This window comes from Hippocampus zosterae, chromosome 16, assembly GCF_025434085.1.
Source record: "Hippocampus zosterae strain Florida chromosome 16, ASM2543408v3, whole genome shotgun sequence".
Classification (NCBI taxonomy): Eukaryota; Metazoa; Chordata; class Actinopteri; order Syngnathiformes; family Syngnathidae; genus Hippocampus; species Hippocampus zosterae.
Window position 1 is genome coordinate 19,523,930 of NC_067466.1, and position 12,439 is coordinate 19,536,368.

The following is a 12,439-nucleotide window of genomic DNA, read 5'->3' on the forward strand; positions in this document are numbered from 1 at the left end:
ATGCTGTTCTTGGTTTGAAAAGAGAAAAGCAAAATCAACCAAAGAAAAAAAACTAACTTGTAATCAGTCCTGACGTCTACCCTGCCTTGTGTCTGGCTCTCGGTCCAGGAGCAGGAGGCTTCCAGCCTGCCACCTACGGTCCGGGCGGCGGGGGAGCGGGAGGTGCGGCTGCAAGTTTTGGGGCCGGTATGACAAATGATGATTCTTATTTCCCGTGGTGCAATTTTCTGAGAATACTTCTTGACCGGTTCAAACCGCTCCTTCCAGGTGCGAAGCCTCCGAAAACAGGTAAGGCTTCCTGCTCCTCTCACCACAGGGCAACGGCGTTAGTTTTGCGTTGGTACCCGGGATCATGCCGCTTATTTCAAATTTGCCTGAAGGTGGCGTCTACGGTGGCCAAGGAGGACTGAGTGCAGGTTTTGGACCGGGACTAGCGACGGGTGGCGGAGCCGTAGGTGCAGGTGGACTCGGACTCGGGGGTCTTGGACGTTATGGAACCGGGGGAGCCTCTGCAGCCGGTTTGGGTTTAGGAGGTCAAGCGGGTGCGGTCCAAGCACTTGGATCGCAAGGCGCCGGTCAAGGAACTGGAACGGGCCTCGTTCCCGCAGGTGTGTTTCAGGGGAAGTCAACGATGAATATGACTGAAGCGGCAAAATGCGCCCCTTTTTATCCCTCTGACGGGCCAGCCATTTTGCCACTTGCTGTCGGGTGAAAATGACATCACAGTTGCTCAACCAATTACAGCTCAGCTCCACAAAACATCTGAGCCGGGACCGGATGCCTGTCACCCGAGTCCCGAGCAAGCGGGACGTCTTTTTCGGTCGACAGCGAGCGGCAAAATGGTTGCACGTGGGCGGGTTTTGACGCTTCGTTCATATTCCAACAATTGCAACATGAATCGGAATGACATTCTGAGACTAGTGGCTGCCGCGTACCACATTTTCCTGTCAATATATATATATTTATTTTTTTGGGGGGAGGGGGTGACTTCCTCTTTCAGTTCCATTTCTACATTATTCAGTCATGGGAAGGAAGTGATCAAGTCTGCTTTTGATTCAGGTGGCTTTGGAGGTGCTTATGGACAAGGCGGCGGTAGCCAGTATCCAGGACTTGGCGGAACTGGACCCAAACCTCCGAAATCAGGTACCGGATCGGTTATGCAATGTTCACTGCTTCAAATACAGGAACATAACTGTGATTGTGGAAACAGGTTATAGTCCAGTGGGAACAGGATTCGGACCTAATGGTGCAGGGTCCGGACCAGGGAGTGCCGGAGTTGGGCCTGAAGGCATCGGATTCGGACTTGGACGTGCAGAGGGTGGGCCTGGAGGTGCAAGGTTTGGACCTGGAAGTGCGGGGGTGGGGCCTGGAGGTGCCAGGTTTGGACCTGGAAGTGCAGGGGCGGGGCCTGTGGGTGCAGGATTCCTACCCGGGGCTGCAGGAGTTGGGCCCGGCAGTAAAGCATCAAAACAACTTCCAGGTAAATTCTCGTCAATACACCAGCTGACTTTCTAGCTGGGAGAATGTGGGGGGCCTCGGTTGCTAAAATTGGGCTACCCACTCATACAGGTGTAGGGGTGCCTGGACTGTACCAAGGTGGATTTGTACCAAGTCAAGGTATGATAAAAGGCACCAAGAGCACATTTTAATCTACCAACCGATTGAAACACAAACAGACAAAGCAAACGGTGTTTCCTATTTTTTCCCTCTGTAAGATTTTGTAAGCCGAGGTGTTGTCCCTGGAGTGCCGACTGGAACTGGACTTGGACCGCAGGCTGGTATGAAATCTGGTTCATTGTGAACTCTGTGGGGCGGCGCATACCTTACAAATTCAAGTGTTGCCCCCCTCCGTGCAGGTGGCAGAGTACTCGGCCAAGGTGCAGACGGTAAGTTGAGAGCAGCTCTTACGGCAACTAAAAATCTCACGGTGACATGATCCACATTTAAAAAAACAAAAACAAAAACAAAAAAAGGGTTCACTGGTGCGCGCATGAGCATGGAAAATTGAATAATGCACTCCAGTTCAAGTCCGTCATGGCGCTTTTGTGCACTCGAATAATAGAAAAATAAGTCATTTGTTTTGCTTTAGTACGCAGCAAATGTGTAGCCCTGGTATGTCGTTATAATTAGGAAATAAAAAGTGAAAAGATAAAATAAGAAAACTGAAACAAAAAACGGATTCAGTTATTTTAAAATGACACATCCACACATCATGATAAACACTGCCCGGATGTGCCGCAAGTCTTCCACAAGGTCGGTGGCTCAGGGGGACAAAAATGAGCACCAAACAACCAACCAAGCTCTGGTGCTCATTTGAAGGCCGCGCCAAAATTTGGCTGTGCACAGCTGCATGTAAAGTTGCCTCGCACAAGTAAGTCGATGATGGATTTCTCTCTTAAGACGGTCGAGGACATCAACTGCCAGGGGTTTTTCGCGGATACCCTCTCATATCGCCCAAGTCAGGTAACTAAAGTCTGACTGAAAACTGAATTAGGCAAGAGTCACTTAAGGGCAGTCAGACCTACAAAGTGTTTTTAATGTCACAGGCACAGGAAAGTCAAAAAGTCCAGCCAAAGCAGCAGCCAAGTATGGTAAAGGCACTTTACATTAGCTTCACGCCGTACCTTTGATGACATCCTCGATACAGTCATCGATGCTTGAGCTAACCTCACTGTGTTCAGCGGGTGGAGCTGGAGCAGGTACCCTTGGTCAAGTTGGTGCTGGACTACCTGCTGGAGGGACCGGTCTCCCTGGATTTGTCGGTGGACCTGGAGCTGTTCCTGCATTCGGAGGCGGAGTTGGATCAGCTGGGGGACCTGGAGCCGTTCCTGGATATGGGGGTGGAATGGGAACAACGGGTGGACCGGGAGCTCTTCCTGGATATGGCGGTGGAGCTGGAACAGGTGCCGTATTTGGTTTTCCTCAGCGCCATTAAAGCAAAGGACACATCATTAATGAATAAATGACCTTAAGTCCGAGAGGTTCAGAAATCTATCAACGCTCTGTGCCCTAGGTTATGGTCCCGGCTCAGCCAAAGCACTCAAATATGGTGAGACATATTCATCTGAAGTTGGCATCCGGTCAATTAAACAACCTCAGACAACCCAAGTCTCAGATCCTTGAGGACCCATTCCCCCAAACTTTGTCCAGAGCAATCTGGTGGCGTCGGCACCGGTGCGACTGGAGGCCTTGGCGTACCGGGAGGGCGCTATGGCGCTGGCGTGAGTGGCCCTGGATATGGTGGCGCTGGCACTGGGATAGACGGTCCTGCATATGGCCTAGGTGCTGCTGGAACTGGATTAGGTGGTGCTGCCGGTGGACCTGGCGGAAGAGGTTATGGGCCAGGGAGTAGTGGTACTGGACCAGGAAGAGCTGGACAAGTACTCGGAGGAATAGGAACGGCATCTGCTGGTAATCATAACTCAAAAGTTCTATTTCAATCACTCAAGCTGAAGCCTGGCATTTGTTCAAGCTGCTCTGTCTTCATATTTCAGGGTACAACGGCAATGCCAAAGCCCGTAAATATGGTAAGTGAAGCCGGGTGATTCAAAACAAGGGTTGCCCCCTTTTATTGTTTGGCTGTATTTACGACAAGAACAAAACGCCCCCGGATAGGAATGTTCAGTGGAGCACTGGGAAGTCAAGGAATGAGTACTGGAGGCGTTGGACCGGGCGGAGCTGGCATGGGCTATGGACCAGGAGGGGTCAGGCCTGGTGGTGTTGGTACAGGGTTTGGACCTGGAGGAATTGTACCGAGTGGTACTGTGTCAGGGTTTGGCCCAGGAGAAGTCAGACCTGGAGGCGCAGGTAAAAGTTACGGTCCAGGAGGGGTTATTGGACCTGGGGGCGCCGGTACAGGTTTTTCACCCGGAATTGGAATGGTGCCTGGTGGCGCGAGCACTGCCTACAGACCAGAGGCAGGAGTTGGGCCTGGAGGAGCCGGCACTGGATTTGGACCAGGTGCAGGAGTTGGACCAGGAGGTAAGATTCAGATGCAGCTTTAAAAAGTAAGGACCAATGACTAACGTGGTACTCTCAGTTCTTGATGGGTCTGCATTTTTCAGGTTATGCTGGTGCCAAAGCCCGCAAATATGGTTAGAGGAACACCATTTTCGATACTCGATTACAATTTGAGGTTGTTCAGTAAGCTCCTCATCTCATTTATGTTTTCCTGGCGGGGTGATGGGTGTAGGTGGACTTGGTGTTGTAAGTGGACCAAGTTCTGGCCTTGGAGGAGCAGGGTTCCACGGGCGAGGCGCTGGAGGAGCCGGTGCAGGACTCGGGGCAAGTGGACTGCCCCCTTCTAGTGTTGGAATTGGGGGAGCACATGGTGGTTTTGGACCAGGTGGCGCCGGAGGTATACGACACTGCAAAATCTTGTCCTCTTATTCATATTCGGTCACTAGTGCTGTTGACCGTCCTCAATGATGGGCGTTTAGTAACAGGAACAAAATTCATCTCGCATGTTCTCCTGGTGGTGCCAAGTCTCTCGTGTGCACCGACTGTAATCGCATCAAACAAAATAAGCAATATGCGTGGAAAGTATCTACACATAGGTTACATGAAAAGTGTGCTTCAACTGTTCAGGTCTTCCTGTTGGCGGTGGAGTGCCTGGGTCGGGTGTAGATGGAAGACGAGGGGGAGCGCCGGGGACCACCGGAACCGGATATGGACTTGGGGGTTACAGCCCCGAGGCTGGGACAGGCTTTGAATCAGCGACAGGCTACGGTGCAGGGGCAGGGACTGGGACTGGATATGGACCAGGTTCGAATGACTTTATGGCGACATCAAATAACGAAATAAATGAATATTATAACGATGACTGAACTCATCAAAATGTCATTCACAGACTATGGAGTTGGCTCGAAAGCTGCCAAATATGGTACAAATATGACGTCGCTTCATTCAAATGAGCACCCTATAATAGATGAAGTCTTTGCTCTCGTCCCCATAAATGACTTGTGTGATCGGTGCAGGACAAGGTGGAGCCGGACAAAGTGGAGTCGGTGGAGGGGTACTCGGAGGCGGGCCCGGACAAGGTAGCTTTTGATTATAGATCATTTTTGTCAAGCTTCATGATTTCTTGTACCTGATGGAAACAACAGACGGTGCTTTTTAACTATTCCTTTCACGAGCTCCAGTATGAAAAGAAAGAGAGCAATTCAGACTTGCATTTACCTGCTGGCATGCGCACACCACACTAGGTCAAACTGGTGGAGTGTCAACGGGACCAGGCGGTGGCACTGGCGCTGCGGTCAATGGTACCAGAGTGTACATGAACGGAAGCGGCAGGGGCGAGGCCGCTCGCACAACAACTAGACCCGGCGGTAAGGTTCCGTCGGTGTAAAAATCGGATTTAAACGAGGTTAGTCGGTAATCCAAATGTGTGCTGGGTCAGGGCGAGGCACTGCGCGAGGAACAATGGCGCCACTAGCGGAAGGCACGTACACAACAACTATCATCAAATTGGTATCGACCAACAATTTCAATTGTAACAATCTGTCCTATTCCAGGTGAGGGTGGTCCGGGCGGTATGATAGAGGGCTCTGGCATTGCTGCAGGAGAAGGTGTGTTTAAATGTAACTTCTACTTGTAGAGATACAACACTGCACCGTAAGGCCTGAGGATCCACTCAGCCTTCAAACACTGAGGGGGGGAGGGGGGGGTTGCGTGCTCGTGTTTAAACAGGCAAACAATCCCTGCTGTTGAATCAAAGTGTGCACATGAATAAACACCTACTGCAACAGGGGCCGGCGGGGGGGTCGCTGGCAGACCATTTGGTGCAGGAACTGATGGAGACGGTCTTAAAGGAACAGGAATTCCCATCCCTGGAGGCAGACCAGGTAAGTGTTACACACGATTCTTCAAATCCTATTTATCGTTTGGACACGCAGTTTTTTTTCCCTCTCTGAAACAGGATTCGGTGGGACTCCTCTTCCAGGTAAGAGCTTCGTTTCTAGATTGGGTTTGTTTGCCTCGGCGGTCATTGTTGTAAGTGTGCTTGTTGTCGTGATGCCCGACAGGATCCACAGGAGCCGCACCCGGTACGTTGACGTCAAACTTCGGGGAAAGATCACACAAAGACCAAAGCCTGCCTGAAACTTCACAGATTATCTCTACGTCTTGTCTTCTGTCATTGCAGGTGGTGGGGGAGCTGTCCAACCAACTGGTATGACTTTAGACATTCCACTGTACGTACAGTTACACCTCCAATGGAAGAAAACCTAACGGCCGTGTCTCATAACTCCAGGCGCAAGTGGGGTCCTACCTGGAGCTAAACCTCTCAAAGCACCTGGTGACTCACTGCCACTTTTAAAGTTGACCATTCTTAGTCCTTTTAATTGCATCCATTTAATAAGGGACTGCTGGTCTTCTATGTGTTAGGAGTCCCGAGAGGAGATACCCCAGGTGAGGGCGAGGGACAAGTACGTCCTGATGGAAGCGCAGATGGTCAGCGTAGGACAGGAGGAAGATTGACCGGAGGAGAAGGTGTACGAGACTCTGGAACTGGATTTGGACTAGCAGGAGGCGCGACACCAAAACCATCCAAAGGTACCTCTCCAATGCATTTTGTGATTTACATGATAATTTGATAGCAACGCAGGAACGACGTTTACAAACAATTAAAATGATGTGGTCCTCAATACAGCATACAATCCGGATGGGACCAAAGTTGGAGCTTTACCTGGTGGAGTAGGAGGTGGCACCGGGGTAGTTGGAGGAGGTCCGGGAGGAGTTGGGACCGGACCCGGTGTAGTTGAAGGAGGTCCAGGAGGGGGGACTGGACTTGGTGTTAGTGGAGGATATCCACAAGGAGTTGGGGCCTCTGGCGGAGTAGGAACAGGTCTCACAAAACCTGGAAAAAGTGAGCGACTGAAAAAAAAAAGCTTCTTCAACTGTGTGAAAAGTACATACTGATGCCAAAAAAAAAAAAAGTCTACATCTCACTCATCATCTATCACAGGTTATGGTGCTGTTGGAGCTGGAGCTTTACCAGGTGGAGGTATATCAATTAACAATTTTATTAGCCAATTAAATAAAACAAACCCTCAAAAAATGCAGCCCAAATCTTTCCCCTTTAGGTCTACGCTTCCCGAATGGAGCTGGTGTAGGACACGGAGGAAACCCAGGCAAAAGTACCTTGCTCGAGAATTTTATTTTTTTCAACGTCACCCGAGAATCCATGTTAAAGATGAGATCATTCGAGCCGAGTTTCTGTTTTCCAATCAGCGTTGGGAAGCCAAGGTGGAGTTGGGACTGGCAGCTATGGCGGTCCCGGAGGTGTTGGTGCTGGTCCGGGAGGAGGTGGGATTGGTGTCATTGGAGGAGGTCAAGGAGGATTTGGGACTGGACTTGATGGAGTTGGGAGCGGGCCTGGCGTATATGGAGGGGGTCCTGGAAGAGTGGGGCCCGGGCCTGGAGAAGTAGCTACGGCTCTCACGGAAGCTGGAAAAAGTGAGCTGCTTATAAACTTGCTTATAAAATGTGAGAAAAGTACACAATGAAGGCCAAGTTAGAAGGAGATGAATACATTTCACACTTCCTCAATCGTAGGTTATGGTGCTACTGGAGCTGGACCCTTCCCAGCTGGAGGTATGTCTTTTTCTTACATGCAGAATAAAATGACGGATTGCAAAAATGTGTACTCTGACTTTACCTCCCTCCCAGGTTTACGCTTCCCGACTGGAGCTGGTGCAGGACAAGGAGGTAATCCAGGGTTACCTGGCTTGAGAACCCTCTTGCTGCCTTGCCCCCCCCAAATATGAACCATTTTTGTCTCCATATCAGCATATGGGAACTTTGGTTCAGGAAGTCAAGGTGGGCGCGGGGCTGGTGGCTACGATGGTGCCGGAGGTGTTGGCCCCAATTCGGGAGGACTTGGGACAGGAACAGGTGTGACTGGAGGAGGTCCAGGACAATTGGGGACTGGGCCCGGTGCCGTCGGTGGAGGTACAGGAGTCGTCGGAACGGGTCTTGGTGGCATGGTGCCTGGCAGAGTAGGACCAGGGATCGCAAAACCTGGAAAAAGTGAGCTGCTTCAAAACAAATGAACTGTGCGAAAAGTACACCATGAAATCTGCGCAATGAAATGTGTCAAAAGTATACAATGAAGTCAACGTTGCAAAAAGGTTTCTCCATTCCCCCCGTCATTTCTCGTAGGTTACGATGGTGCCGGTGGAGCTGGAGTCTTGCCAGGTGGAGGTATGACAAATTGCACTTGCAAGATCAAGGTGTCAGACTTTTCTAAAAAAACGTGCAATCGAACTCTTTGCTCCATCTCAGGTCTACGTTTTCCGAACGGCGCCGGCGTAGGGCAAGGAGGAAAACCAGGCAAAAGTACTGTCCCTTTTCTTTGAGGACTCTCTTGCTTCCGCGGGATATGTTTTCATCGTATATATGTGTCTTCATATCAGCTTATGGTACTTTCGGAGCGGGGGGTCAAGGTGGACTCGGACCCGGCGGCTATGCTGGACCCGGAGGTGTTGGTGCCGGTCATGGAGGCTATGGTACAGGGCTTGGAGGTTTTGGTCCTGGGCTCAGCAGTTATGGGGGTGGACCTGGAGCCTATGATGCCAAGCTCGGAGGCAGGGGCATGGGTGGTAATCTTGGTGGAACTGGAAACTTTGGATTTGGACCTGCTGGAGCGGGTCCTGGCGGACCGGGTTATGGTGGGGGTGCCGGTGGACCGGGAGGATATGCCGGTAAGGTTAAATTTCGGAAGAAAAATGTTCTTCAAAAGTATTTTGATTGATATGGCATGCTCTCTCTCATTCAGCTTCAAGGCACGGTGCTGGAAAACCATCAAAAAGTATGCAGACACCGACAAACATCCAATCAGGCTTTCACTTCCAGCACGTAAACAGAAACATGATTTATTTGTAGGCTATGGGGCAGGAGCTGTTGGAAATAGAAATGGGTCTGGTGGCTACGGAACCGGAGGAGTTGGAGCCGCCTCCGGTCCAGGGGCTTTCGGACAAGGTGGTATTGGTCCTGGAGCATATGGGCCTGGCGCTGCAGGAGCAGGACAACGATTGGGTGGCTTTGGAACTGGGACAGGTGGCTACGGACCAGGTGGTGGTGCCACAGGGCCTGGCGGCTATGGAGCTGGTGGAGCGGGTCAAGGATTGAACATCAGGAAGCCCGCCAAATCGGGTATGATGACAGCATCTTTTTCTGACATTGAAAATGTAAAGTTAAAACATACTTGGGTTTTTCTTTCTGTATGGCAGGCTACGGTTCATCCTCGCTTGGAGGAGCTGGCTATGGCACTTTCGTACCAAGCGGTGCTGGCACGGGAGCAGGTGGATTTGGACCAGCCGGTGGCTTCAGACCCAGTGGTGCCGGCACGGGAACCGGCGGTTACGGACCGGCAGGTGGACTACGACCAGGAGGTGCCGTGGCGGGAGGCTTCATACCGGGAAATGCTGGCACAGCAACAGGTGGCTTTGGACCCGGTGGTGACTTCAGACCAGGTGGTTCAGGTCCTGGAACAGGTGGATTGGTACCAAGCGGTGCTACCAAGGGCAGGGGAGGCTTCACACCAGGTGCTGCCGGCACAGGAACCGGTGGAATCGGACCAGGGGTTGCTGGAGCGGGCGGCTTCGGTCCAGCCGGCGCAGGCATGGGAATGGGTGGATTTGGACCGGCGGCTGCCGGGGCAGGCGGCTTCGGCCCAGGCACAGGAACAGGTAGTTTTGGACCCGGAGTTTCCGGCACGGGAGCAGGTGGCTTCGGTCCTGGTGGCGCCGGCCCAGGATTAGGTGGTTTTGGACCGGGTGGCCAGCCATCCGGCAAAGGTAAACCCTTGATACTGGGTAAGATCGCACATTGCATCACAATGCGCATATGCAGTCACAACAATATGCTTATATTTCATCCTAATTGCCCTAATTGAATTGCATCCATGTTTTCCAACAGGTGGTGCCGTTTTCAATGGAGCGGGACCAGGCAGCTATGGCCCGGGAGGAACCGGGACGGGCTCTTATGGCTTCGGGCCCAGGGGTGCTGGAATCGGAGGCTATGGTCCAGGAGCGGCCGGAAGCGCGCCGACGATAGGCGGCCGTGCGGGATACGGACCTGGCGGGCAAGCGTTTGGAGCAACAAAACCTGCAAAGTCAGGTTACGGATCATCCTTTGGAGGAGCAGGATATAGGCCGGGTAAACGACGTCCATTCAACAGCGTCGCTAAGCCCTGTTGAATTGTTAACTCCCGACAGCTTGACCTTGTAGCCTGGTCCCGACCATAAACGTGAGAGTGAGTCCGCTTGCGAGCCATCTGCGATGAGCAGGCGGCGCTGTGCCGGTCGGGGGCGGGGTACGGGTGGAGGGGTCCAATAATTGGGCGACTTAGCGCTCAAGACTCCCCGGCTCGTGAAAGTGAGCTTTTGATTCAAATGTGCGATTGCAATACAAGCCGAGGAAAAAAACAAACGCGCTTCCTATGAAGTGGGCGCTTCGGGAGTCAATGGCCTCAACTTACTTTTCAAAGCACGGGCGACAAAAAAGATTTTGACATTTGCCCCATCAAGAGTCAAACGTGAGTGTTTTCGTCCAGCAGGGGGCGCCATGAGCGGCTTCGGCGGACCGGCTCCCGGAGGCTATCCCGGTAAACAAAGCTTGACTTGTTTGAGCTTGCCCGGTGTGTTCTCTTTGATTTGGACATGACACGCAAACGAGCGGGAAAGTATCGTTTCACCAAAAACACGGACTTCTTCTCGGTTGTTGAAACCAACGTCACATCTAATCTCATAAAAGAGACACCGACTTCCGTATCATAGCTACGCCCGGGATGCTCTTTTAGTTGAGCGTGTGATTATCGGACACTCGTTGCAGTCTCGATAGGGCGCCTGAAAGCTTCTTCTCGCCTTCTTTTTGTCTTGCAGGATACGCGGGGGCCGCGCAAAAATGTAAGAGCTTCCGCCGCGCCCGCTGGAACGTGCCCGTTTCATTCAAATGACACAAAGGATTGCCACGCGGCACAAAATCGATCAATCAATCACTCATGTTCATTTTACGAGAAGCATCGTATTTTGAACGGAACTTGATTGAATTTGAAATGCAAACGGTGGCTTGAAAGCCCAGTTTCTCTTGATACCCTCAGACGGGGCTCCACCTTTGTTGTTGTGGGCGTGGCAATACCTTTGCCCATACGGTTGAGCCGGACGAGGCGGCACGAAGCCTTCAGATTAAGAGCGTTGACTTGTCATGTGTGTTGCAGCGAGCGCGCAGAAGGCGGCCAAGTACGCCGCCATGCAGAGCCTGTTGGCAGGGGGAGCCTACGGAGGTAACACGCGCATCACACAGCTAAAGCGCCGATACGACAACGCGACACGCGTGGCCTCTCGGCGCACGGGTTGCTTTCCGAGCTGTAGCCGCCAGGCGCGTCCGCTTGACACCGTGGAAAAATGAGGCCCCGCGCATAGCGTAGAAATGCGCGGCCGGTCTTTGCCAAGCCGCAAAAGAGGCGAAAGCACTTTGGCTCCGATTGCGCCCTACAACCCGAATGCCGCCCATCTTCGGCTTTTAAAAGGGTTATTGACTGCACCCCACACGGCGGACAGAATATATTGCCCCGAGTGTCGTTGGACGCTCTTGCCGTGTGCCAAAGTCGCCGGCGGCTTCGTCACCGCTGAAACGTGCCCGCTCATTTGCCCGAGTGCGACGACGGCGTTGCGCATCATCACCCCTTAGCGCCGAAGCTAACGTAGGCGCTCGACATACAGTACGCGCGACAGCCGCGCGTCCTGTCCGACCGGCCGTGGGTCAACTTGCTGTTGTTGCAGGCGCCGGCGGCTGTCAGGGCAAATACTGCGGCCCGAGGAGGAAGTGAGCGCACCGAGCGGGATGTGACCTCATTGCAACAACGGAGCAAACGAAGCTTCCTACCTTCGCTGGAGCTCGGGCACATCCGGCGGGCGTCAGCTGCTCGCCGCCGCCATCGGGATTCCCTGGAGCCTAACAAAAAAAAAAAATCAAATAAAATGTTCCAAAACGTCTTCTAGCCAAGCATCCCAAGTCAAGAAAAGCTTGCTTTTGTTTGTTTTGTGTGTAACTTGAAGGCACCACGACTGCCGGCTCAAAATCTTCCACATTAAGACGCCAGCGGAACCTCCCGAAAATACGTGCGCGAGTGTATTTCCAGACGAGCGTATGTTCACGTTTGTGCGTATTCCAAGTTGTAGTGACGAAGAGCGGAAGAAAGTCAGCTTCTTCCGTATTTAGTCAAGTGTTGCAAGTCAATGTTATTTAGCGCAAGCTGCGCTTCCCACAATGCCACCGAGCGTTTGGGGGGAGCCCCCCGATGCAAATCAATCCCACGTTGCACGCGGGGAGCCGCGACTTCACCTAACGTTGCGCTTTGTTCCCTTTCCTTGAAACATTTTCACGTTCGGCACCAGCAAAACGTAGACGGCGCTTTGAAAAATAAAATAGCGAGTCA

The 12,439-nt window shown here is 52.3% G+C and overlaps 1 protein-coding gene across 1 annotated transcript; it reads left to right on the top strand.

Moving 5' to 3' along the window:
• Window positions 1-12,025, top strand: elnb (elastin b). Its single transcript, XM_052047696.1, has 45 exons — window positions 1-5; window positions 68-186; window positions 268-288; window positions 381-608; window positions 1,060-1,143; window positions 1,211-1,480; window positions 1,570-1,617; window positions 1,716-1,778; window positions 1,857-1,886; window positions 2,401-2,463; window positions 2,547-2,591; window positions 2,682-2,903; window positions 3,014-3,049; window positions 3,151-3,411; window positions 3,495-3,527; window positions 3,616-3,981; window positions 4,065-4,094; window positions 4,193-4,357; window positions 4,588-4,764; window positions 4,850-5,039; window positions 5,167-5,327; window positions 5,514-5,567; window positions 5,748-5,843; window positions 5,918-5,941; window positions 6,024-6,044; window positions 6,143-6,169; window positions 6,251-6,295; window positions 6,385-6,552; window positions 6,650-6,865; window positions 6,965-7,003; window positions 7,083-7,136; window positions 7,231-7,455; window positions 7,555-7,593; window positions 7,669-7,707; window positions 7,789-8,028; window positions 8,161-8,337; window positions 8,415-8,702; window positions 8,777-8,809; window positions 8,884-9,153; window positions 9,231-9,797; window positions 9,919-10,158; window positions 10,556-10,606; window positions 10,884-10,907; window positions 11,219-11,284; window positions 11,784-12,025. The coding sequence occupies exons 1-45, from the start codon at window positions 1-3 to the stop codon at window positions 11,828-11,830; spliced, it is 5,667 nt and encodes a 1,888-aa protein (XP_051903656.1). The 3' UTR covers window positions 11,831-12,025.
• Window positions 12,026-12,439: the final 414 nt, after the last annotated feature.